The sequence below is a fragment of the Crotalus tigris genome, unplaced genomic scaffold (genome assembly GCF_016545835.1).
Source record: "Crotalus tigris isolate CLP2741 ecotype Arizona unplaced genomic scaffold, ASM1654583v1 scf7180000024427.8105951120:4207309, whole genome shotgun sequence".
In the NCBI taxonomy this organism is placed as follows: Eukaryota; Metazoa; Chordata; class Lepidosauria; order Squamata; family Viperidae; genus Crotalus; species Crotalus tigris.
Window position 1 is genome coordinate 2,793,628 of NW_024100595.1, and position 26,133 is coordinate 2,819,760.

The 26,133-nt window shown below is 42.0% G+C and overlaps 1 protein-coding gene across 1 annotated transcript in view; it reads left to right on the forward strand.

Annotated features, from left to right (window-relative positions):
* The window catches only part of LOC120302202 (integrin alpha-D-like), a 57,381-nt gene extending 31,248 nt beyond the window's left edge, over nt 1–26,133 (forward strand). The window contains exons 13-31 of the mRNA XM_039330279.1: nt 1,992–2,126; nt 3,948–4,163; nt 5,041–5,171; nt 6,039–6,196; nt 7,523–7,674; nt 11,599–11,730; nt 14,015–14,088; nt 15,236–15,380; nt 17,322–17,435; nt 17,525–17,604; nt 18,753–18,836; nt 18,959–19,037; nt 20,618–20,725; nt 21,425–21,505; nt 23,019–23,205; nt 23,463–23,476; nt 24,353–24,511; nt 24,832–24,942; nt 25,410–26,133. Coding sequence (XP_039186213.1) covers nt 1,992–2,126; nt 3,948–4,163; nt 5,041–5,171; nt 6,039–6,196; nt 7,523–7,674; nt 11,599–11,730; nt 14,015–14,088; nt 15,236–15,380; nt 17,322–17,435; nt 17,525–17,604; nt 18,753–18,836; nt 18,959–19,037; nt 20,618–20,725; nt 21,425–21,505; nt 23,019–23,205; nt 23,463–23,476; nt 24,353–24,511; nt 24,832–24,942; nt 25,410–25,529 — 2,280 coding nt within the window. The 3' untranslated portion in view covers nt 25,530–26,133. The remainder of the gene's footprint in view (nt 1–1,991; nt 2,127–3,947; nt 4,164–5,040; nt 5,172–6,038; nt 6,197–7,522; nt 7,675–11,598; nt 11,731–14,014; nt 14,089–15,235; nt 15,381–17,321; nt 17,436–17,524; nt 17,605–18,752; nt 18,837–18,958; nt 19,038–20,617; nt 20,726–21,424; nt 21,506–23,018; nt 23,206–23,462; nt 23,477–24,352; nt 24,512–24,831; nt 24,943–25,409) is intronic.

The following is a 26,133-nucleotide window of genomic DNA, read 5'->3' on the forward strand; positions in this document are numbered from 1 at the left end:
GAGAAAATCCGAACAACCAAAGACCTACATATATATATATATATATATATATATATATATATATATGTATGTATGTATGTGTGTGTGTGTGTGTGTGTGTGTGTGTGTGTATGTATATTATAAAATTTGGATTGCTAACAAAGAATTAAGGGAGAATGGGATAACTATTTCGAGTTTCTTAACTCTCTTCAGCCAGACTTACCCTTCTGAGATTCGAGCCTGGGCTGTGTGCATGTTAGGCAGCTGTATTAACCTCTAGGCCACAGGCTCTTTCTCACTTTGTCAGCTGTATCAGGGAGGGAAGAGACAGGGGGAGGAGATTTACCTTGAGTGTTTCTTGATGCACCCTGTCGGCCCAAATATGGGAGAAAGAAATCTTCTTTCTTTTTCTTATATATTCAGATTGCTTTATGCTGACAAAGAGTTAAAGAATTAAGTGGGAGACTAGTATAGCTATTTCAGGCTCCCACTTAATTCTTTAACTCTTTGTCAGCAAAAAGAAATCCGAATTTGTAATGTATCGAAGTAGCGACTTGAGCCTGCTTAACGCCCCTAGTTGGGGGGCTGCAAGGCAAAAGTGATTATAAAAAGTAGAACTGCAGTATAGCAGTCAAAAATGCCAAAATACAATCAATCAGACCGGTCTGTCTGAAAAACTCTCCCCCCCCCTCTCTCTCTCTTTCACACGCTGGAGACAAAAGTACAAGTTTTGTCTGATAACTACCCCATAGATACTAAATCTTCCTGGCATGTGTCCTTAGATCGCTCCATTACAGCTTCAAGATGTGTTGATATAAAAGTTCCATCATTCCAACCAAGATGGAGGTGCTGTGGGGAGAGAACGGGGCTGGTAATTCCAAAATACCAGGACTTACCAGGCCATTAAATACTTGTCATAGCTTGACTTTAAGTCTCAGATTAAAAGGTTCATCTTTCTGCTGGTTAATCTCTTTCCAGAGAGGCAAAAACCCCTGCTAATGGGAAAGAGAATTTCTCCCAGCTTTACAGAGAGCTTCCTAGCCGAAAGATAAAGAAATCTTTGCTTTGTTTTCGGTTGAGTTGCCAGAAGGTCACCCGCCAAACACTAACACAGTGGTTCTCAACCTTTTTAATGCCATGACCTCCAATCGGTTGTAAGTGGAGGACTACCCAACCGGTCGTAAGTGGAGGACTACCCAACCAGTCGTAAGTCAAGGACTTTCCCTGCCCAGGAGCGCCACGCATGCATGGCATAGCTGGCAAGCGGCAGAGATGGCGCAGGCCGACCACTGACTGGGCCACCAGCTGGCCCAGCCCAAGGGAGGTAAGGCACTTGCCGGGCCCCACGCACGCCAGTAACCCTCCCTGCACCCGCCAGCCTCCCACCTCCCACCCCTGGCCCTCTTTTACTTACATTTTTAGTAGTTGCTCAGCAGGGAGGAGTGGAAATTTCCAGACAGCTCGCCTTCACTGCAGACAACTTGTAGCACCGTTTGCAGAATGGGACTTTTCGCAGGCTCAGCAGGGCAGAGACAGCCTGGACATTTCCTATTGGCTTTTGAAAGCCAATAGAATTAGACTCTATTCAAGAGATTCTATTCTATTGGCTTTCAAAAGCCAATAGAATAAAAGAGAGTAGCACAGCTAAGGAAAAGGGGGAAAAAATGGCGGACTGCGTTGTTTGGCGACCCCCGTGAAATGGTCATTTAACCCCAAATGGGGTCCTGACCCACAGGTTGAGAACCACTGCACTAACACAACTGATTTTAGAGGGCTGCAAAGAACCAAGGAAAAGGGCCCTAAATTTTTGAAAATGTCCTTGATATGGCCTACTTGCTTCATAACATATTGTTGCAGGCCTGATGGTTAGACTCTTCAGAAACAGAATACTTCATGGCTCGGGCAGTAACATCTCGGCTTCTGCAGTTAGAACATAAAATATGCAAATGATGATCTTGCTCCATTTTTTTTAAAGGAGAATGAAATTAAGAGGTGATTATTTGATGCAACAGGTTGGTTCTTACTTTGGGGCAACTCTCTGCCCAGTGGACCTCAATCAAGACACAAGCACAGATTTAGTTCTGGTTGGCGCTCCCATGTACTACGATGCCACTGCAGGTGGAAGGGTTCACATCTGTCTTGTTAAGGTAAGAGACTCCTGCATCTATGAAGCAGAGAATAAATGACGGTGGAAGACGGACAGCTCTAGAGTTTCTATGATTTCCAACATTTGCTCAGAAATTCCCAGGTATTTATTTATTTATGAGACTTATATACCGCTTTAAGTGCAAGCACTCTCTAAGCGGTGTACACCAGTAAGCAATGTATATATATATATATATTTACATTGCCCCCAGCAATCTGGGTCCTCATTTTACCTACCTCGAAAGGATGGAAGGCTGAGTCAACCTTGAGCCGCTTAGATTTGAACCGCTGACCTGCTGAACACAGTCAGCTAAAGTGACCTGCAGTACTGCACTCGGTATATATTGTAAATCAGGTTGAGGAGAAACTTTTGTGTTTATTATAGGTAGTCCTTGCTTTATGACTGGTTGCTTAGTGACTCTTTGGAGTTACTAAGGTTGTTTGTGACCTGGTTCTGAAATTCTGGTCTGCATTAGCAGCCAGTTTGCATTCACAGCATCCTGTGTTCATATGAACGCATTTTACAATGTTTTTGCCAAAAACTTCTGATTTTTGGCAAAACTAGCCCTTAGCGAACAATTGGTTTGCTTGACATCTGTGACAGTTGCTTTACAACAACCATGGCGTTTGCTTAATGACCACTGCAAAAAAAGTCATAAAATCAAGCTGGTGACATGGCTAATCCACTTTTCAACTGTCCTGATTTATGACCGTACTGGGCATAAATCCTCAAAAGGATGGAAGGCTTACAATCCTTTACCATTGTAAGTCGAGGACTACCTATATTTCTTGATATTTTTTGAAGGCTGATTTCCAATACAGTAAACAAATATTTGAAATGAGTGTGACACTTGACATAAAACTGTATATGAAACACTGAGGATCCATTTATGCAGTAAACCCCAAATGGGGGTTATTCTCTCTGGGGAATTCTAGAAATGATGGTTTATGCCAGAGGTCCCCAACCTTTTGGGCACCAGGGACCGGTTCTGTGGAGAGAGGTTTTTCCATGGACTGGAGGGTGTGTGGTTTTGTGTGCTGCCTACATCTCGCAGATGGGGCTTTGCTTGTTTGTGCGGACCGGTTGCTAGTATGCCGCGGCCTGGAACTGGTCCACGGACCGTGGGTTGGGGACCCCTGGTTTATGCAATGAAAGGAAAAGCTAGGGCAGTGATGGCGAACCTTTTAGAGACCAAGTGCCCAAACTGCAACCCCAAACCCACTTATGTATTGTCGGGTGCCGGGTGGGTGTGGCCCATTGTGTAGGTGTGGTCAATTGGGTGGATGTGCCCCATTGGGTGGACATGGCTGCGGTGGTAATGGAAGACTGGTTGGGACTAAAAAGTTCAATCAATCCATTCCAACTTTGCGAGATCTTTTTTTTTCCTGCGAGAAGTTGAAATTGATTGATTGATTGAACTTATTTTTTTTTTTTTTTTGCACATGGCAGTGGAGGCCTTAAAGCGAAAAGGTTTTATAAAACCCAGCTGAAGTCTAGAACTGGGGCGATGGAGTGCGTGCCCAGAGAGAGGGCTCTGTGTGCCACTTGTGGCACGGGTGCCATAGGTTCGCCACCACGGGGCTAGGTGTTCAGAACCTTCACTAAACTACAAGTCCCAGAATTCCTTGGGGATTCCTTGGGGAATTATGGCAGTCCATGATGGAACAAAATTGTATCATAATACAGAGATGTTCAGAGATGTTTAATAAAATATACCGAAGTATAATCTAGAACTTTTGAGAAATTTGTAAAGCCCATATTATGGGGGTTGCCTTCTGAGAAATCCATTTGCATTCCAGTGTGTTTTTCTTACATTTTGCAGAAGGAAGCGTTTTCGTGCACAGACAGCAACACAGCTTTAAAAGGAGAGCCAGGACATTTGTTTGGTCGCTTTGGGGCCAGCATGGCAGAAGTGGGTGACATCACAGGGGACAAATGGACAGATGTAGCCATTGGGGCTCCCTTGGAAGACGAGAATGCAGGAGCCGTGTATATCTTTTCAGGAAAAAGGGCATCCATCAAGCGCAGTTATGTTCAGGTGAGCCGATCCTTAGGACTTGCTTGATCAAATGGCTCTCTTTCTCCTCTGGAAGCAAGACTTGGCGATGCCGTGAAGACATCTAAGAGCGCCTTTGCACAACTCTTCTCAACAATCGCCATCTTTTGTTCACTTCCTCTTTGCAGAACCTCAAAACCACGCCCTTACACACCCTTGCAGTGTTTTCTGAGTTGTCATTAAAAAACAAAAGCATGAACCACAGAGTGGGGCGGTGTCCAGGTGCCTCTTGATCTACTGGGAAAACTCTACCCTGTACCATTTACCCATACCACGATGTAAAAAAGATGTTGAGATTCTAGAAAGAGTACAGAGAAGAGCAACAAAGATGATCAGGGGACTGGAGGCTAAAACATATAAGGAACAGTTGCTGGAATTGGGTATGTCTAGTTTAATGAAGAGAAGGATGAGGGAGACATGATAGCATTGTTCCAGTATCTCAGGGGCTGCCACAAAGAAGAGGGAGTCAACTATTCTCCAAAGCCCCTGAAGGCAGGATAAGAAGCAATGGATGGAAACTAACCAAAGAGGGAAGCTGCCTAGAACTAAGGAGAAACTTCCTGACTGTTAGAACAATTAATCACTTTGAACAGTCACTAAATGAACTATTGCAAGTCAAGACTACCTGTATACACACACACACACACACACACACACACACACACACACACACTTTGAAGTTATGACTGCCCTGAAAAAAGTGACTTATGACTTGTCCTCATACTTATGACTGTCACAGCATTCCCACGGGCAACTGGCAACTGGCTTGTATTTACAACTGTTGCAGCATCCGTGTTGTGTAATAGCCATTTGTGACCCTCATCTTTTTCCTTGCTTACCTTCCTTGATCTTTCCACAGCGCATTGCGGGACTGAAGTTTTCTGGACAGTTTTCTTATTTTGGCCAAGCCCTCAGTGGAGGAAGAGATCTTACGGGAGACGGTCTGAAGGACATCACTGTGGGACAACAAGGAAGAGTTTTGCTGATGAGGTAAGGAAGGAAGACAGCCCCATTTTTCTCCCAGTTCTTCCGCCTTCTTAAATGTGCGCAATCAGGCCCAGGCTCTCTTCTCTAGAGAAGATTATATTAAGGCATGATTATATTTATATATATATATTACTGTTTGCATTTCTTGACTACAAAACATAGAGACTCGGGATTCCTCCAGTTCCTCCTGTACCTGTAGTGGATTTGATTCAACTCATAATCTGTTGGGTTGGTGAATGAGCTGAGCTGCCACATTGGAGAAAATGTTATCATAAACATAAGGGGTCTACAAGTTAGGCAGTTTCCCATTGGCAGGACCCCCCCCACTTATCCTGTCTTCTGGTTCCATGGGCTCGGACACTTCTGCAGAAGTTGAAGGCCCTCTGCTTTTGAAACTAGCAAATCTATTATGGTGGTTTTCTCACCAACCCAGCAAAACAACAGTGAAACTGGAGGAGGGGGGAGGACATTGGCTTAAAGCCAGTTTTTGAAACCTGGCATTGCTCTTGGAGGGTGCATGGTTTGACCCAGTGGAAGAAGTGAGGATAATAAGATTGACACCAATGAGGTCACTTGCTACATGGTAAAAAAAATTCTCCTCAGAGATTGGGGAGTGAAGCCATGGCCGTGTAATGCACCCTCAGTTTATATCAGTGTTTTAAGAAGTCTGGACTTCAACTCCCAGAATTCTCCAACTGAAAGGAAAACAGCCAGACTGGGGAATTCTGGAAATTGAAGTCTCAATATCTTAAAGTCGCCAAAGTTGAGAAACATCGGCTTAGATGTTTTCTGCTAGCTTATGTTCGATGCTGATTCCTGATTACACAGTATCTTAATGAAAATAATCTTTCCTTTTCTTCTTGCCTCCAGGTCTCGTCCTGTTCTGCAAGTGAAGGTCTCCATCGTGTTCTACCCATCTTCCATCCCAACCTTAGTCTTCCAGGGGCAGAGGCCAACATCTCGGGAAAATGTGGCCAGCGTGGCAGAAGTGTGCTTTACTGTTTCAAAAGTCACTCGGGATTTCCTAGGTGATGGGAAATGCTGCAGTCCTTTGGGGTCCTACAGCAGTCCGCATCCTTCAAACTCATGCAGGGCAGATCCTTGGTTAATTTAAATATGCAAAGAGGTGTGTGATATAGACCTCTTATTGGCCCCCTGCTTCCACCACCATGTTGCTGGTCCATCTTTTCTGGTATTTCTCCGTATTTACTGAGGGAATCTCTCACACGCCTTCTCCTGCAGTGAAGAATTTAACACAGTGTTTCTCGACCTTAGCAATTTGAAGGTGTGTGGACTTTAACTCCCAGATTTCCCCAGCCAGCATGGAATTCTGGGAGTTGAAGTCCATCCATCTTACAGTTGTTAAATTGAAAAAGACTGGCCGAACAGATGTCAGTTGCCACTATGTCTTATTTTAACTTTTCATTTAACGTCTTCATTTTGATATTTTCCTTTCCTTTCCCAGCATAACTCACCTCTCCCTTGTAGATATTGGGTAAAAGTAAAGAAATAATCTGTCACCAATTATACTTAGTTGAATATTTGCAAAATGGCTCTTGTGTCCTCAGATTATTCATTATTATTAGTACATTAGAAGAGAATCTTTGTAGCCCGGGATTGAACTGTGGAGTCCTTGGTAGTCTCTGAGCTTGATTGTTTTCTTGCAGACATGATGAAAACTCCTTAACTGCACAGCACAGGGCCAGACTTCACCTGGGAAAGAGTGAGCATCCTAGACCGATCCAAAAAACATTACAGATTTCCTGGAAACCTCGCATTCAGACAAATCAGCCATCAACAGGCACATAGAGATAAACAACATCTACATACCGTTCAAAAGAGACAACTCAAAAGTTAGAAAAGAAACAAAAAGACCCAAACACCTCCTATCCAGCAATCCACACCCAGATAAGCAGAGGTTAACACCAAGACTAGCACTAGACTAGCAATCAGGCAGTAAACAACACCCCAATCAAGGACCTACCAAGTCAGAACTACCAAGATCATCCCCATCAACACATCTTGTAACTTGTATATAAACAGAGAGCAAGCCCCACTCCCTTTCTAGCATTGATGATGTTACCTAGTTGGGTAATGAAACATTTGCAAGAAAACAACCAAGCTCAGAGAGCACCAAGAGTCCCATGGTTTTATTAAATTCAGATGAAATATTGACACCATCATTTCTCAAGAAAGCCTGTGCAAAAACATGGGGCTGGAACAGATAAAGGAAAGGGAATTACTGCCCTTCCCCTAACAGAGAGAAACCTTTACACTCTGCTGAGAGCAGACGTTTTTCTAAGAACAGCGGTCCACGAGGAAAGATTTGAAGCTCTTCTTTCTTTTCCACTCAGATGAAATCCGTAGTGAGCTTTCCTACCGCCTGACCCTGGATTCTCACAGAATAAAAGCTCGGGCCTCCTTCACTTCTAAGTCTCCCATCCTGCAAGCAAACATTTCGATTGGACTTGAGCGAAAGTGTCAGAAGCATCAGATTGAACTATCTGTGAGTTGGCGTTACGTCCTCTTTCTTTTTACATCGATCACTTGAGATCTGATTGGTCTTGATCGCTCGGCAACCTTAAATACTCAAAGAGCCACTTGGACCCATTTTCCAGAGAAAAGAAAACACTGGGAGCCGCAAAACTTGTGCGTGCATGCAAGTGGAGGGAGCTTGATTAAAGAGTTTAATTAAAAAGAAATAGAGGCTGCTGTGCATGAGTTCTCTCTCTCTCTTTCTCTTTTTCCTCTTTCCTCTCCCTCTCTCTCTTTCTCTCCCTCTCTCTTTCTCTCTCTTTCTTCTCCCTCTCCCCCTCTCTCTCCCCCTCTCCCCCTCTCTCTTTCTCTCCCTCTCTTTCTCCCTCTCTCTTTCTCTCTCTCTCTTTCTCTCCCCCTCCCTCTCTCCGATCTTCTGCTCACCTGGCAAGCTGGCTTCAAGCTGTTCTCCAACAAGCTGACACACATTCTTATTGGGTTGCTCTCTCCTGCCCTTCCTATTTCCTGCTTCCTGCAGAGACGCAGCCAAGGCAGGAGTCCTGCCCAATAAGCTTGTCAGCTCATTGGAGAACAGGGTGAGGCCACTCTTTTTTACACACACAGAGAGAGAGAGAGAGAGAGAGAGAGAGAGAGAGAAGGGAAGTGCAAGTGCCTCTGTCTCTCTCTCTGCAAATGGCAGAGGAGGCTGGGAGCCGCAGGAGCAGCCTCAAAGAGCCGCATGTGGCTCCAGATCCATGGGTTGCCGACACATGGGCCAGGGAGTCAGAGAACTCATCCTCTTGAAGTCTCAAGTTATCTAGCTACCATGGCTACCAAGAGTGAGTTCTTCCCTTCCTTTGCAAATCATAAAACTTGCCTCCATCTGTGACATCTCAAGGCTGAATTTTAATTAACCTCGCTGAAGATTCCTGAAAGACAAATAAATAAATAAATAAATAAATAAATCTGTTGATGCCATATTTCCATAAGGGGCGTGTTTTGTGCCATTCAGTGCATGGAAATCTTGATAAGAAATATAACGTTTTTTTTTCAGTTTCAAGTTTTTTATTGATTTTACAATATTACATTTACATATTTGAAAAGTAGTGTGGCGGCTGAGCACAGTAATTCCGTTACATTTGAATATCATCAGTACAAATCTCAAATTATTACAACAAACTAATTCCCTCTCTTTTCCCCATGATATCTACTGTCATGTTCAAACCAATACAGTTCTTATTCTATTAATCAAACAAAAAATACCTTTCTAGTATTCATCAATAATCTTCAGTCTATACATATCTTAATTAATTTGACATTCCACCTTTTAGACAATAACCTAGTAAGTTTTTCTTAAGTTTAATTTCCCATTGATCTTTAAGTTTAACATTTAATCTTTATCATTTCCAGGTTTTAAATGATCCCAATTTCTAAGTCTCCTATCTCACATTTGGAGCTAATAATTTTTTTCTTTTCTTCTTTCTACTTCCTTCCTTTCTTCCTTTCCAGAAAGAGAAAAAAAATTAAAAATAAACCAATATTTATACCACACACCCATATACAAATTTAATTATTAGTATTTATACTTTTAAGTTTTACTTAAGCTTTGTCTCAACTCATAACAATATCTTAAATTCAAATCTTAATTATTTGTAGATTACAAATAATATTTAATTTTTCCAATTTTTTTAATTAAACACAATTCCTTTATCCCAATTTGCTCATACATTCTAATATTTTAAATACACACCTTATATATAAATTCTACCATCTATCTTATTCATCTAATGACAATATAATATTCTTATTTCAACATATTTCTAGATTTTATATAACCAAAATTTTCTTTATCTCAAATCGTTACCATGTCTTGTGTTCAGAATACATATTCTATCTATTTCGATATATTCTATTTTAGATCTCATATATAGATCAGAACCCCAATCTTTTTCAAACTTATTCTAGCTTTTTTCCTCTTCCAGACCATTTTTCGTATTTTTGCCTTTAAATCATCAAAAAAATCTCCTTGTATTGTTGTGGCTATTGTTTGATGTTGATAAGAACGTCCAGTTGATGTTTTCTTAAGAGGACTAGTTGATTTAGCTGGTAGTCTCTTTATTTTTCCAGTTTGATGCAGTTGTCCCGAAGTATTTATCTTCTCTTTCATCTGTTTTTCTTGTATATCTTCAAATTCCTTCTGGTTTATAAGAAATGTCCTTTCCTTGTTCTCTATTATCAATTTCTTTTTTGTATTTTCTATTATCTGTATTTGTTGAGTATCTAAGTCTTCTGTCATAAAATTTGGTTGATTCACTTTCTTTATAGAATTCTGTATAGATAATTCTTTGATTGAAGTCATAGTTTGAGTTTGTATATCCAGAGCTTGCATACATAGAATTTGGATCATCACTTTTAACATACAAAGAATTTGTTCCTGTACTTCCTCTGTAGAAGAAATCCTTTCCTGTTCTCCTTCCATTATAATATATTAAACTCAAGAAAAAGAAACTGACAGTCAGAAAGTCCACCAAATGGGGAGCTGAGCTGAATTTTGCAGATGGTGTTTCAAGGTTATTTTGTATCTTATCTATTTTCAAAGCTGTCAACAAGTCTCTTAGAGAATAGTAGGTTACATCTTAGAGTTAGTTGGATCTTTTTAGGTTTTTCCCCCCTCTATTTTAAGGGGGGGGAACCCCAAATCTTCAATTGTAATTAGAATAAAAATCAAGGAAGAAATATATATAGAGAGAGCAGAAAGTTGCAAATCTTATAATCCACCAATTTTAGGAAATAGGATTCCAATTAAGATCTCAGTAAACTCCCAAGTGGTTGATAGTTGCTGTTTCTGGAGGGAGGGCTAGAATCCCCCTTCCCTCACCACAGGGGGGAAAGTACTTTAGCAGCTTATGCAGGTAATTAAGTAGTTAGGATGTAAGAGAGGCAAACCTCACCCAGTCCTGTCCATGCTGCTTTGAAGTTGCCAGATGGTAGTGTGACTTCGGCTGTTTGCAGCCTAGGGACGAGCCATATTTCTATGGCATTCCTTTCGTTCGCCAGTTTGGAGGAATCGCCTGGTCTGACGGGAAAGTTGTTGCTCTCCCGGGATCCAGCGAAAGCCCCCCCTTGCTGGTCGCCTCTTTGGGGTGACTTTTGGCCCTTTTCAGGGCCCCCCAGCAATGCAAAACTGAACGGGGGAGAGAGAGCAAGTCTCCCAACCGTCCATGGCAGCTGTGTGACGAACCGGAAGTCCAGAAATATAACATTGTTAAGAAGATGTCTTCCGGATATACATATTTAAAGATGTTGCCACTTTCATATGTCTGCACAGTTTCATTATTTTTTGGGAGTTAGGGTGGGCAGTAAGAAGCTTTGGATACAGCGAAACAATATTTGTGGTGCTGATGGCATTTTTGGCAACGTTGTTTAGCTCAAGAACAGATATTCCCTGTTAAAAAAAATATAGGTAATCCCGGACCGTAATTGAGCCCAAAATTTCTGTTGCTAAGTGAGACAGTTGCTAAGAGAGTTTTGCCCCATTTGGCCGTTTCTTGCCACAGTTGTTAAGAGAATTGCTGCAGTTGTTAAGTTAGTAACACAGTTGTTACATGAATCTGGCTTCCCCATTGGCTTGGCTTGTCAGAAGGTTGCAAAAGGCTTTCACATGATCCCGGGACACTTCAACCATCATAAATTTAAACCAGCTGCTAAATGCCTGAATTTTAATCACATGCTCATGGGGATGCTGCAAGGCTTGTAGTTGCGAAAAACGGTCATAAGTCACTTTATTCAGTGCTGTTGTAACTTTGAACGGTCACTAAACAAATAGTTGTAAGTCAAGGGCTATCTGTAATTCATTCTGTTGACAATGAAAAAAAGTGGTTCGTTCGTTTTACAAAAGGAGCTGATTATTGTATGCATATTTTTTTTTAAAAAAATTCTGTATTGCCTCTCTCAGGTTGGCACTGAGGATACCCTGACACCCATCACTTTAAGGCTGAATTATAACCTCACAGGAAAATCCATCGCCAAAGTCCCAGATCTCCTGCCCATCCTGAGCAAACAGTCAAAGCAAAACTACACAGCCGAGGTGACTATCCTTGAGGTTTATCATGATACCCCAAAAGCCAGCAACAGTCGGAGTCGGTGTGTTGCAGTGGCGAAGGTGTTGGACCAGGAGTGAGGCGGAAACCCAGATTGTAATCCTCCTCAGCCATAGAAGCTAACTAAGCGTCTGGGGCCCAGTCCCTTTCTCTCACCCTGAAAGCTGGAACAGGGTTGTGGCTACAGTGTTGGCCTAGGCCAGGGGTAGGCAACCTTGGCTCTTTTATGACTCGTGGACTTCAACTCCCAGAATTCTTGAGCCAGCATGGCTCCGCTTGGAAACCTCTCCCTTTCCCCTCAGCGTGGCTGGCTCAGGAATTCTGGGAGTTGAAGTCCACGAGTCATAAAAGTGCCAAGGTTGCCTACCCCTGGCCTAGGAGCTTGGATATCCAGGTTTTCTTCTGCCCTCAGTCATAGAAGCTTCTTAGAGCATTTTGGGCCAATCCCTCTCAGTCTAAGAGCCATGTTGTATAGTGGTGAGAAGGTGGTAGAGTAGGAGTGGGGAGACCCACGTTCTTGTCCCTCCCCCACCTCCGGCCACGGAAGGTCCCTAGGATCTTTGGGCCAGTCTCTCTCTCTCTCTTTTAGTCCAAAAAACAGGGTGTATGTTGCTGAAGATCACCCTAAAGGTGCTTTTTCAAAAGGCAACTGGACTTTATTTTTGCTTGAAGACGTTTCGCTTCTCATCCAAGAAGCTTTAGAATAGAATAGAATAGAATAGAATAGAATAGAATAGAATAGAATAGAATAGAATAGAATAGAATAGAATAGAATAGTTGTAGGTCATCTAGTCCAACCCCACCCACCCAAGCAGGAGACCCTACACCATTTCTGACAGATGGTTGTCCAGTCTCTTCTGTGATAAAACTCCCACAACATCTGAAGGCAAACTGTTCCATTGGTTGTTTGTTCTCACTGTCAGAGAATTACTCCTTATTTCTAGGTTGAATCTCTCCTTGATCAATTTCCATCCATTATTCCTTATCTGGCCTTCAGATGCTTTGGAAAATAGGCTGACCACATCCTCTCTGTGACAGCCTGTCAAATATTGGAACACTGCTATCACGTCTCCCCTGGTCCTTCTCTTCACTAGACTAGAATGGTGGAGAATGGAAGTATTTGGAATGGAAAGAATGGAAACCTCTTGGATGAGAAGTGAAACGTCTTAAGGCAAAAACAAAGAAAGTCTAGTTGCCTTTGAAAAACATCTTTGGGACAACCATGACCCGGATGACTGAGAATCTCCATAGACATTTAGCGGTGAAGGTGTGGACTAGATACAGACATGTCAAAGTCGCGACGTCACTTGATGTCGCGCAACGTATCGGAGCTTTTTTGCCATTGCCGGCAATGGGGTGGGCATGGTTTCCTGATGACGCGTCCGGCCCACGGGCCAGCAGTTTGATAACCCTGGGAAGCAAAGAGACCCAAGATCTGGTCCACCCTCAGCCGTGGAAGCTCACTAGGTGTCTTTAGGCCAACCTACCTCATAGGGTTGGTGTTGTGAGGACAGATAAGGGGAGGGAGCATTAGGTATGCCACCTTACACTCCTGTATGAGGAGAAGGCAGATCATTACCGTATATGCCGGCGTATTAGGTGACCCGGCGTATAAGACGACCCCCGTCTTTATAGCCGGGCCGCATTCCTAGAACGTCGTCTTATACGCCGGAAACTACCAGTATTTCCAGCTTATAAGACAACTCGGCGTATAAGACGACCCCCGTCTTTGGCGCCGATTTCAGCGCTTGCAGAAGTCGTCTTATACACCGGCATTTACGGTAATCAAGTAAACGCGTTAGCCACCTTTGTAATCAAGTAGGGCCCCTCCTCTATACTCAATGGAATAGGTGGAGGGAGAGGAACAAAGAGAGTTAGGCTTGTTAGTTAGTTACAGAAGATCACACATCCGTAACAAGTGGGACTACAGCAGGGCAGTGGGAGCAGCAGGATGTCCATTTCTGTCACTTTCAGAAATTTCTGTCTGGCAGGAAAGAAGGGGAAGCTGGTCAAATGCAGATGAGCTCTGGGTTCCCCTTATTAAATGCCATTAACTCTGATAGTGATTTTGACCTGCCTTTCAGGTACTGTACAATTACTGTACTGTAAATGGTTATCATAGGTAAGGAAACCAATGCCGTAGAAGAAGAAAATGTTGGTGCAAGGTTTAAGGAAAAGAGTCAAATCATCAAAACTGAGGTGTACTTTGTCTTTAAGTTTCTTTCTTTCTTTCTTTCTTTCTTTCTTTCTTTCTTTTTTTCTTTCTTTCAGCTCCCCTTTGAGAAGAACTGTGGGGATGATGGGCTATGTGAAGACATTTTGCAAACCTCGTTTACTTTCTCAGGGTAAGAGAAATAGTTTCTCTCACCCCTTCTGCCTTACGTTTCTATTATCTATTCTTTGCCATACTTCAACTGACCAAATTTTGAATGTTCTACCAAATTACCCTTTCTAACAACTTTGGGAAGGATTCTGTGACAAAAACATTTTTCAGTCCTTTATGCAAAATTGTTATAAATTCATCCAGCCACTGGACAGATACCCTGCCTTACCACTCCATAGAGATTTTAAAATTTAAACTTGAATCCATTGTTCTTTCATTCTGATTGGTTATATCAATAGTACTGCTTTGTACAATGTTATCACCAATCTGTACATATACTGTGCTTATTAGATCAAACAGTACTGCTTGGAGCCCTATTAAGTTAAAAACATAACAAAGTGCCTTGAAACTAATTGTTTGAATGGAATAAGCTCTTATTGATTTGGAATTCCTTGACTGATAAACACTCTTGATAAGATTTCAGTTAATCTTCAATTAAAGAGAAAGGGTTGGATCAAGTTCTATGTTACATGCACTAAGGCCTATTGAAAGCAATGTGAGAAGTTGCTCATGACAAATTTAAGGGCCACTGATTTTAGGTGGACCTTAACAAATTCAGCAGTGACAAATGGCAAGGGGTGTCTTTTTTTCTTTGATATTGTTATATGCAAATACAAATAGTCCTTGACTTATGGCCACAATTGAGCCCCAAATTTTTGTTGCTAAGCGAGTCATTTGTTAAGTGAATTTTGTCCCATTTTATGACTTTTCTTGCTACACTTGTATCACTGCAGTTGTTAAGTTAGTAGCATGGCTGTTAAGTGGCTTCCCCATTGACTTTGGCAGAAGGTTGCAAAAGGGGATCGTGTGACCCTGGGACACTACAACCGTCACAAATATGAGTCAGTCAAGCATCTGAATTTTGATCACCTGACTATGGCAGTACTGCAAAGGCCATAAGTGTAAAAAATGGCCATAAGTCACTTTTTTCAGTGCTGTTGTAAGTGAAAAAGTGGTAACTGTTGTAAGTCGAGGACTACCTCTATAATTGTAAATACTGAGAGCATTGATTTTCTTTTACTGATTCATCAGTCATGGCCTGTGTATGATCTTCTTGATCTGAGATCTCTAACCAGGACCCAGAGTTTCTTTTCTTCACTCCCACTCAGCCTGCAAACTTTAGATGTGGGTTTGACTCCCGAGTTCACCATAACAGCCTCCCTTCAGAACCACGGGGAGGACTCCTATCGCAGCACTTTACGCTTCTTCTACCCTGCAGGGCTCTCTTATCGCAAAGTCACCTTGCTACAACAGGTAAGAGAATAAAGGATGCCAGCAGAGGTGCAGAATAGGGGCGGAGCCTACTTGGGTTGCTACCGTGTTTTCCCAAAAGTAAGGCCTACCCCGAGAATAAGCCCTAACTTGATTTTTGGGGGTGGGCCTAATATAAGCCCTACCTCAAAAATAAGCCCTAGTTTTGCGGTGAGGCACACACCTAAAAATCAAGCTAGGGTGGGGGGTGTGGAGTTGCCCCACGCAACCCACACCTAGTTATCTAGCAGCCAGGCCTCTCCTCATTGGCCCACTTCTGCGGTGTCCCCAGGACTGCATTTTGCAGTCAGGCCTTTCCGGAAGACCACTGCAGCCGATAATCGAGCAATGGATTCAATCCATACCTCGGTTCCACAAGGCCTCTGCAGGCGAAAACTGAGCTATGGATAGAATCCATTGCTTGGTTATTGGTTGCAGAGGCCTTCTGGAAAGGCCTGAGTGCAAAATGCAGGCTAGAGCTCCATTCACAGCTGCAGAATGAAGCTGCTCCTTTGGCTGGAGAAGACGTGGGCCAGCTGGGCGGGGCTGTCGGTGCCGGAGAAATTTTCCGGGAAACACGGTATATATAATGGTATGTGGAAAAGACCTAGGGAGACTAGGCTAGACGTGCTATCTACAGTAGGGAACAGTCAGATAAGAGACAGCATAGCCCAGAGCTGCATATTGTGTGGACCAAGAGGCTCAGAAGGCACTCTCCCTAAATTCTTGAGCTGTTAAAGTGACAATCGGTAAGGTGACCAACCGTCCTCCTTTAGGGAGGACAGTCCTCCTTTTGTAAGTTCTGTCCTCCCTCAAAAAGTGTCCTCCTTCATGTCCTCCTTTTCGATATTTGAAGTCTAATCTGCAGGGCTTTTTTTTTCCTCATAGAATGCTCAGAATGGCATTCCAGCACCTTTTTTTGATGGTTTTTTTTCAACTTTTGCATGAGCTGTGCTACTCCCCCTCTTGGCTTTCGAAAGCCAATAGGAATTGCTGCTGAGCGCGCCAAAACACCCGGCTGGCAAACTTTGCACATGCAAGTTGTCTGTATTTATTGTTGCAATGAATAAAATGTTTCTTTTATTTACGATATTTTTTTCTTCAATTTATTTGTGTCCTCCTTTTCATTGTAAAAAAGTTGGTCATCTTACAATGGGTGAATTGTACTTCCAGACCTGATAGATTCTGTTAATGTAGCTTTACGTTGTCTTTCTTTATTCGTGTCAGAAGCACCTATAAACTACAGACATATAACTTTCAACATTGAGTAAGTAAAACAAACATAAGATAGGTCATAAAAATATAGCACATTTAAAAGTATATAAAATAAATAGTATTAAAACTAAATGACATTTACCCAGTAATGGGCCATGTCAATAGCATTTTCTCTCACCAACGTATGGTCTTCCTCCATACACATTGAAGGATGTTTTATGCACAGTAACAAATGTGTTAGATTGTTCTTCACATTCACACAGAGTGTCTTCTATATAGGAAAGCCCCATTTTCCTAGATCAGACATGTCAAACTCGCAATGTCACGTGATGTCATGCGACGTATCAGAGCTTTTTCCCCATTGCCAGCAATGGGGTGGGCGCGGTTTCCTTGTGACACGTCCAGCTCGCGGGCCGGCAGTTTGACACCCCTGTCCTAGATTATCCTTTGATTTTCCTACCCCAGTGCATTATATAGAATAGAATAGAATAGAATAGAATAGAATAGAATAGAATAGAATAGAATAGAATAGAAACTTTATTGTCACTTTAAATGTACACTAATCAGCATACATTAAAATGAAATTGCGTTGCATTCAGCTCTCAAACAAATTCCATTATGCATTATGCATTAGAATTAGTTCATCTGATTGTGTTTCCTATTTGGGCTATCTAGTAAGACTGACATTATGTTCCTCTTCTCAAAACTTTGTATGCACTCCTGTCTTAGGTCAGCAGAAAGGTGACACGGGTCCAATGCCATTCAGCCCCTGCCTTGGAAGAAGAGGCCAGCCGGAACGCCACCTGTAACATCAACCACCCTATTTTCTGGAGTGGAGCAGAGGTGAGATCTGCTTGCTTTATGTATTCCACAACAGTTGAGGATGACTGTAGCTGTACACCACTTACTCTCCCCATCTTTGCATGTTTCAGGCTATTTTTGTTGCCACCTTTGATGTCTTCCCAGATGCTGATCTAGGGAATACACTGCAGATCATGGTCAAAGCTGAGAGGTAACATCCATGCTCCTGGGTTTTGTGGGCTAATAGAAGCCAACAGTATTCAGCTGCTTTTAAGAGTGGAGGCTGGTGGCCAACAATAAGGTTCTGTGTGTCTGTGTGTGTGTAACTGAGATAACTATCAATAAAGGAGAATATTTGTAGCTTGGAGTTGAAATGAGAGGTCCTTGGTGCTCTCAGAGCTTGGTTGTTTTCTTGCAGACGTTTCATTACGCAAACTAGGTAACATTATCAGTGCTAGCAGGGATGATGTAAACTAGTTTGTGTAATGAAGCATCTGCAAGAAAACAACCAAGCTCAGAGAGCATCAAGAAACCCCTGATGTTACTATTTCAAGGTTTGAGTTATTTGGGTGCCAGCCGTGTGGTGTGAGAGACTCTACTGCACAGCTTTCAAGCTGTCTTATTGGGGTACCCTGAAATTTCTGTGAAGACTTAATAGGGATTTCTCAATAGGAAAATTAAAAGCACTGTCCTTGAGGACAGCGTAGCCATTGCAGTTGAGTATACTTCAGTATGCACAAAAGTAATGAAACCTAAAAAGCTTGCTCAGTGTTATACCGTATGTGAAAGGACATGTTTTTGTGTCCTCAGTAGAGATCTGGTACTTGCAGAAGGCAAATTCAGGTCGACCGTGATCCTCAAAGACCAAATGTTTGAAAATGCATGAATGTAAATCATATTTTTTTTTTAGTAAAACTCTACTGGCCGCCTTTATCCTTTTGAGGGCAGCAGAAAAGAATATTTAGCCGAAATAAAGTGATTTACAAAGAGGTCAAAAACATTGTACACTTCTCTATAGTAGGGCGTTGTTGTCATCCTGGGATTTAATTTCTAACCTGCCTGTAACTAATTCTGTGGGTCCTCCAGCACAGTTTTTCTCCCAGGCTTATGAAACATTAGAAATTTTAAAATGTCAAGAATGCTGTTCCTTGGGAAAAATGAAGGAAGATTCATATTAAGACAGAACTTGACTGAGAAGCAAAAAAAAACCTAGCTAAAGATTCGTGCTATATATTCTGTCAAAGCATTTTTGCATAATGGGGATTGAGATGTAAAACGCATCACATGATAGAGTAATATACGTACGTTGTTTTAGAATTTCCTGATTAAATGAAAACATATTTTCTTCCACTTGTCCAGTGAAAATGGGAACACCAGCACCAAGGACATCAGTTATGAAGCCACTTTGCCTGTCAGATATGCTGTATACCTACTTATCAACATGTAAGTGACTATGGATATTTTAAAAAGGAGATAGAATGTGGACTCTGCAAACCTCATCCTTCTCTCAAGGATGCCATCTCTGGAATCTTCCATTTCTACCAAAAATTCTTTTCTCTTCTCAGGGGCGAAGAGTCCACCAAGTATGTGAACTTCACCGTTGGCCAAGAAGATGCACAAAAGAGTGTTGAACACCGATATGAGGTGAAGGGCAAAAGGAAGAAGAAACTGTAGTCTGCGGGTTGGTGGGAAGAGGAGAAAGATGGGGCTAGGGAATTCTGGGAATTGAAGTCCACACATCTTAGTCACCACCCATCTTTAAAGGGTATTCCTTTAAATAGGGTTGAATAATAATAATAATAATAATAATAATAATAATAGTAGTAGTAGTAGTAGTAGTAGTAATAGTAATAGTGAGGAGGTTGATGTTGGAGGGGACCTTGGAGTTCATCTAGTCCAACCCCCTGCTCAGGCAGGAAACCTTATACCATTTCAGACAAATGGCTGTCCAGTCTCTTCTTAAAAATGTCCAGTGTTGGAGCATTCACAGTTTCTGGAGGCAGGTTATTCCACTGGTTAATTGTTCTAACTGTCAGGAAGTTTCTCCTTAGTTCTAGGTTGCTTCTCTCTTTGATTAGTTGCTTCTTGTCCTGCCTTCAGGTGCTTTGGAGAATAGCTTGACTCCCTCTTCTTTGTGGTAGCCCCTCAAATATGGGAAGGGTGTTCCACTGGTTAATTGTTTTAACTGTCAGGAAGTTTCTCCTTAGTTCTAGGTTGCTTCTCTCCTTGATTAGTTTCCATCCGTTGCTCCTTGTCCTGCCTTCAGGCGCTTTGGAAAATAGCTTGATTCCCTCTTCTTTGTGGCAGCCCCTGAGATATTGGACCACTGCTATCATGTCCCCCCTCACCCTTCTGTTCGTTAAACTAGATATACCCAGATATCTGAATGTTGATCATGTGACTTGGGGATGCTGTGACAGTAAGCCATCTTTTTCCAGTGCCATTGTAACTTTAAATGATCATTAAATGAATCGCTGTAAGTTGAAAACTACATTTAAAGCACATGTATTTTAAAATATCGTTGATCTTTTTCTACTCCTTCTGTATGGGCTACATTTGCACTTGGGGAACCATAGAATGACAATGAGGTATATTACAAGGCTAAAGTAATGCCACTACACTGGTATTCCATGGAGCTTGCGTAGACCTACCAACAGAGTAATCTACACCCGGACAACAGCATCAGTCATTATGCCTTCACGTCTAACATGAAGTAATTAGTTGAACTTAATGGTGAACAACTAATTTTCATCGAAATAGTGAGCATTGATCATACCTAGGTCACATCACTAGTCTTTTTCAGATGGATAGCAAGATGAAATAAATTAAATAAAACTATAAACCATCCTTGAAAATATTATCCTTGCACATAATGGTGAAGGAGTTCTTTGCTAATTATCAACCTAATTATCAATTAGGTTGGTAATCTAATTGAAAGAGACTTTTGAAGCCAAGAGGTCATGGTCCGAAGTGTTCTAGTGGTTCCTGCCCTGAGCAAGGGGTTAGACTCAATGACCTCTAAAGCCCCTTCCAAGTCAAGAATTCTGTGACATGCTTCCCTTCCTTTCTCTGCTTGCATCCTCAAGGACACGGTGTACTTTGTGACCTCTGATGTTACCACTTCTTTTTGCTTTCTTATACAACATCACTGGAAGAGTGGAAGGACCTCTTTCTGGTGGAAAAATAGCAGAAATGCTTGATCAGAATTTGTTTTCTTTTTTCAGGTGAAGAATCTTCATGAACGAAGCATCCCTTTCACGGTGACATTTCAGATCCCAGTAAAACTGAAAGGGATTCTGGTTTGGAATGTGTCTCAAGTTATTCCTTCTGAGGTATGCTTATCTATGTTGGATGATCTTGTTGTGGCCCTCTGGTCAATCCATTGAAGAACACACCCACAAACACACCGGCTGAGAAAATGAGTGCTGGAGATATTCACCTAGAGTGGATCAGTTGCTGGCCTTTGGTGAAGCATTTCACCTTGTAATGTGATCTGACCCACCTCACCAGACTGTCCAGGCCAAGGGTAGGCAACCTTGGTGCTTTTATGACTCGTGGACTTCAACTCCCAGAATTCCTGAACCAGCCATGCTGAGGGGAAGAGAGAGGTTTCCAAGCTGAGCCATGCTGGCTCAGGAATTCTGGGAGTTGAAGTCCACGAGTCATAAAAGAGCCAAGGTTGCCTACCCCTGGTCCAGGCTGACTCATTCACATGCTTTGATTTGATAACAAACCTCTGTTATGTGGGTGTGCAGTGCGTTTGTAAAAGCCCCTGTTCTAGATCAGTCGCACCAATGAGAATTGGGTTCCTGCCTTGTTTTAAAGGAGTGCTTTGGTTGAACCCCCCACTAAAGATCTGAGGATCTATAAAACCTGATGGAAGATTCTTCTTCCAGCTTCTGGAACTCATTTGGAACTAGGAATTGGAGAAGCAAAGTTCTTATTGAGAAGAAGCAAGATATGTCGCCATTTGTCTTCTGCTCCATCCATCACCTTCTGCTACTAATAACCGGACCTCTCTTTTTCTGCAGCCTGAAGTTGCCATGTGTGTCTTGGAGAGAGAAACTTCAGATTCCAAGGATCTTCCGGCAAATGAGGCACAACTCCAGCTGGTAAGCCTGCTGGTCTTTTTCTTTAGGGCCAACTGCATTCTGTAGTTCTTTCTGAGAGATGTCATACCGTATATATTGATTTATGAGAATCCTCAGGAAGGACAAAGGATTCTTGAAAAAAATAGTCATGCTCCATGGATATTCTGTAGTTGATCTACATTATACAAATTAAGGGAACTTATAGATGGCCTCTGGATATGGATACTCACTTCTGACTTCTGATTTTTGTTTCCCAAGGGTAAATGTTTCTACTTGTCTCTGTTAAATTCTGTTGCTTAGTCCTTTCCTCTAATCTATCAAGATAGGTTTGGATTTTATTTTGGACTACTAGGCTTCTAGATGTCCCAATCAATTCTGTGATATCTGCAGATTTCATAACTATTCCATCAGCCATATAATTTAATAACAATGGAAGAGCTGAAGAATACAGAACGCAAGAGTGAACTTTGTGCCCCTCCCTTGACATCTCTCGTGAGTTTGAGGAGGAATTGTTGATGGATACATGCGTTGAGCCACTCATGTATCTACTTAATTATCATGTCACCCATACTTATCTAGCTTGCCAATCAACATTTTATAAGGGCCTTCAAAATATATTGTGTCTAGGCCAGGGGTAGGCAACCTTGGCTCTTTTATGACTCGTGGACTTCAACTCCCAGAATTCCTGAGCCAGCCATGCTGAGGGGAAAGGGAGAGGTTTCCAAGCGGAGCCATGCTGGTTCAGGAATTTTGGGAGTTGAAGTCCATGAGTCATACAAGAGCCAAGGTTGCCTACCCCTGGTCTAGGCACATAGTATATCTAATACCAGTGGTTCTCAACCTGTGGGTCGGGACCGCATTTGGGGTCGAACGACCATTTCACGGGGGTCGCCAAACAACGCAGTCCGCCATTTTTTCCCCCTTTTCCTTAGCTGTGCTACTCCCTTTTATTCTATTGGCGTTTGAAAGCCAATAGAATAGACTCTCTTGAATAGAGTCTAATTCTATTGGCTTTCAAAAGCCAATAGGAATTGTCCAGGCTGTCTCTGCCCTGTTGAGCCCGCCAAAAGTCCCATTCTGCAAACGGTGCTGCACCAGTTGAGTAGTCCTCGACTTACGACCGGTTGGGGGTCGCGGCATTAAAAAGGTTGAGAACCACTGATCTATACTCTATTAAGGAAGTTACCCTATCATTTGGAAAGTTTTTGAAAAATAAATATCTTTTACAGCCCTGAAAGCTAGAAAGCTGGCATAAACAAGGAAACAATAGAGGTTATCAAGATGTTCAATTCCATAGTTAATACTGAAAGTGCAGAATTATGGTTTGTCAAGGGCAGAGGTAGGCAACCTTGGCTCTTTTATGAATCATGGACTTCATAGCTGGCTCAGGAATTCTGGGAGTTGAAGTCCACGAGTCATAAAAGAGCCAAGGTTGCCTACCCCTGGTCAAGGGTCATTTTGCCCTTGTATGATTTCCCCCTTTGGTTTTATCTTGCATATCTTTTTATTCCACTCTCCCTCACCCCTACCCCAGGACTGCTCCGTTGCTTCTTGCAAAATCATCCGTTGCGATGTTTTGTCACTGAAGGTACACAAAAGGCCACTGGAGTTCGGGATCAAAGGAGACCTCAGTTTCACCTGGACATCTCAGGTAGAGAGGCTGGATTTCTTGAACTGTGCGATATTCACAAGTAGTCCTTCTCCACCCCAAAGCTCAAAGGGTCTTTATTAAATACTGGGATCGGTGAGGCATTGATCAGACTGAAGAGTGAAAGCAACAGTTCTTTATTTAATCAACACAGAAGCAGTTCTAACAACCGTTTAGCTTCTATTTATACCGGACTCCCCCTAGGCGGCAGCCAATGAATTTAAAGCACTATTTCCCACTTAAAGTGCAGGCTTGTAACAATACACAAACGGTTAGAGACTTTGAATGATCACATTAAGTGAACAGCTTATAACTGCCCTTATAAATTAGGTCAGTACAACACAGTCTTATTTATGTATTTGTTTATTCTATATCTGTAACCTCCCAACTCAACCAAGTGACTTTGGGCAGTTTACAATTTTATCATTCTTAAATTCTAAAACAATTCAAGCTATTTAAAAAACATTAAAGCAATAAAAGTGTCCATAAAATAAACAAGCACAAATTGGCAGCCTGGATGATTCATCAACTAATTGTTAAGCCAAGTAACGGGGCCCTTAACGCATTCTGAGCCCCAGGCCCAGGTACATAGCCAGGTTTTTATTAAGCTTTATTAAGGGTTGTGCCATTCAAATAACTTGTGCTGAGGTGGATGATTTCTTATTTCAGCTTCCTCCTCCTCCTCCTCCTCCTCCTCCTCCTCCTCCTCCTCCTCCTCCTCCTCCTCCTCCTCCTCCTCAACAAATAGCAAATTACTGGATGTAATTTGAATTTTGTTTAATAGATTGAAATGATTTAAGGTCTGATTTTCTTCTGTTAGTTTAAAGAGATTGATTAACTGAAGGACTAGATATCCATAGGATATTAATATGTTATTTTAAGTAAGGGACATTAGTGGAGGAAGAATTGAATAAGATTTAGGATAAAATTAAGAAACTAGATTATATTTGGAAGGGATACCTGAACTGATAATGTTTGTACTTAAAGTTAATTTGATTATGATAGTGTAAATTTTTAATTTTTAAAGCTTTAAAAACAGGTATAGGTAATACATTTAAGCTAGAATTTTAATAAATTAGGTTACTTAAGGGAAAAAGAGAGGGAACATTAGATGTATTGACCGAATTATGTATATATGTTTTGTTTTGGGATGTTTGACTACCCTAACACCATGGTGTATCTTGAGCATTTTGTTTGAAAAATTAAAAAACCAATAACATTTCTTCCAAAAAAACCCACAAACAAATAGCATGTCATCGTTCAAAAATAACGCATCTCGCTTCCAGATCCAACAGAAGAAAATTATTTTGGTGAGCTCCGCACAGGTTTCTTATGACCAGAAAAAATACACACAGCAAGAGGGCTTTTCACAAACTCAGGTAACGAAGCCGAGGATGATGTGGGGTGTGGTCAGGAAGCTGAGCCTCAGGACTTTCTTTCCCAATCCTTGGAGGCAAGTGATGTCTAAAGGCTAGAACTGGTCCTTGACACCTGGATTCCTGGACGGTCAGACTTGCGCCCAATCTCTAAAGCAGTGTTTCTCAACCTTGACAATTTTAAGGCATGTGGACTTCAACTCCCAGAATTCCACAGCCAGCGTTGCTGGCTGTGGAATTCTGGGAGTTGAAGTCCACATGCCTTAAAATTGTCAAGGTTGAGAAACACTGCTCTAAAGCATTATTTTTCCCGCCATTCCCAGGTGCAGACAATGGTGGAGCTGGTCAAGATCTACAACAGCCTCCCAGTTATCATTGGCAGCTCTTTTGGAGGCCTAATTCTTCTAGCTCTGACAGCTGCAGCTTTGTATAAGGTGAAGTGGAACCTGGGGAGGGAAAGGGTAGAGAATGGAGCTCTTGCTACCCCCCCCCCAATTATGTTCTGATTGCATGTTCAAAAGATTTCTGCCTGCATGTTCAAAAGATTTCTCATCAAGGGAGTTTAGTTGTTCGTCAATCCTTCTTGGAGGTAGGAATTAAGGCCTTGGCCAAATGTCAGTGTGTGGTTTTCATAGCCCCCTGAGTCTTGGCAGCTCTCTTAAGCACTAAGGTGGGGTTTCCCAACTGTAGCAACTTTAACATATGTGGACTTCAACTCCCAGAATTCCAACATGACTGGCTGGAGAATTCTGGGAGTTGAAGTCCGTGTATCTTAAAGTTGGCAAGCTTGGGGAAACCCTGCACTAAGGGCTGGTATTCTTATTTTGTTGGAGGAGAAAGCTCATGTTTGCTTTCTGTCCCTCTTACTTTCATTTCTCTCTCTCTCTTTCTCTCTCTCTAGGTTGGGTTCTTCAAGCGTCAATACAAGCAGATGCTGGAGGAGGCTGGAGCTGATCACGCCATTGACCCACCCTCACAAAATGTAGAGTCATCTCCTCCTAGCAATGACACTGTTTCCTAATAATCTTGCTGACCTCTGTTTCTTAGTTTTGTTTCTCAGCTTCTCGAAAGTCCATCAATAGATCCATTGATTAGGTTCTCAAAATTCCATCAGCAGGTCCACCAGTAGGAGCATCAAGTCCCGGATTTGTACACATTCTTTAAGTTAGCAAATCTGAGGTAACTTGATTCAAAACATGTTGCCCTATGATGCATTGTTTCTACTAGTTGAAGGTGACAAACAGACAAATAAAAAGAAGAGTTTTAGTAGCACCGCTAGTAGGCACAAGTAATAGCAGCACTCAGAGCCAAGGGATATAGTTGGTAATGCCTTAAAGTAGCCACTGGAGTACACAAAATGTCTCCCTCCCATTAAAAACAGCAGAAAGCGGAGCCACGAAGAACCTCTTGTTGAAAACAACCAACAGAAAACCTTTAATAAACTTACTGGTGGCAAAGCAAACACATCTCTTCCACAATTTTAGTCAAGTGCTCTTTTCAAATATCCATGGAATACAGGCAGTCCTCGACTTATGACCGCAATTGAACCCAACATTTCAGTTGCTAAGGGAGACATTTTGTTGAGTTTTGACCCATTTTATGACCTTCCTTGCCATAGTTGTTAA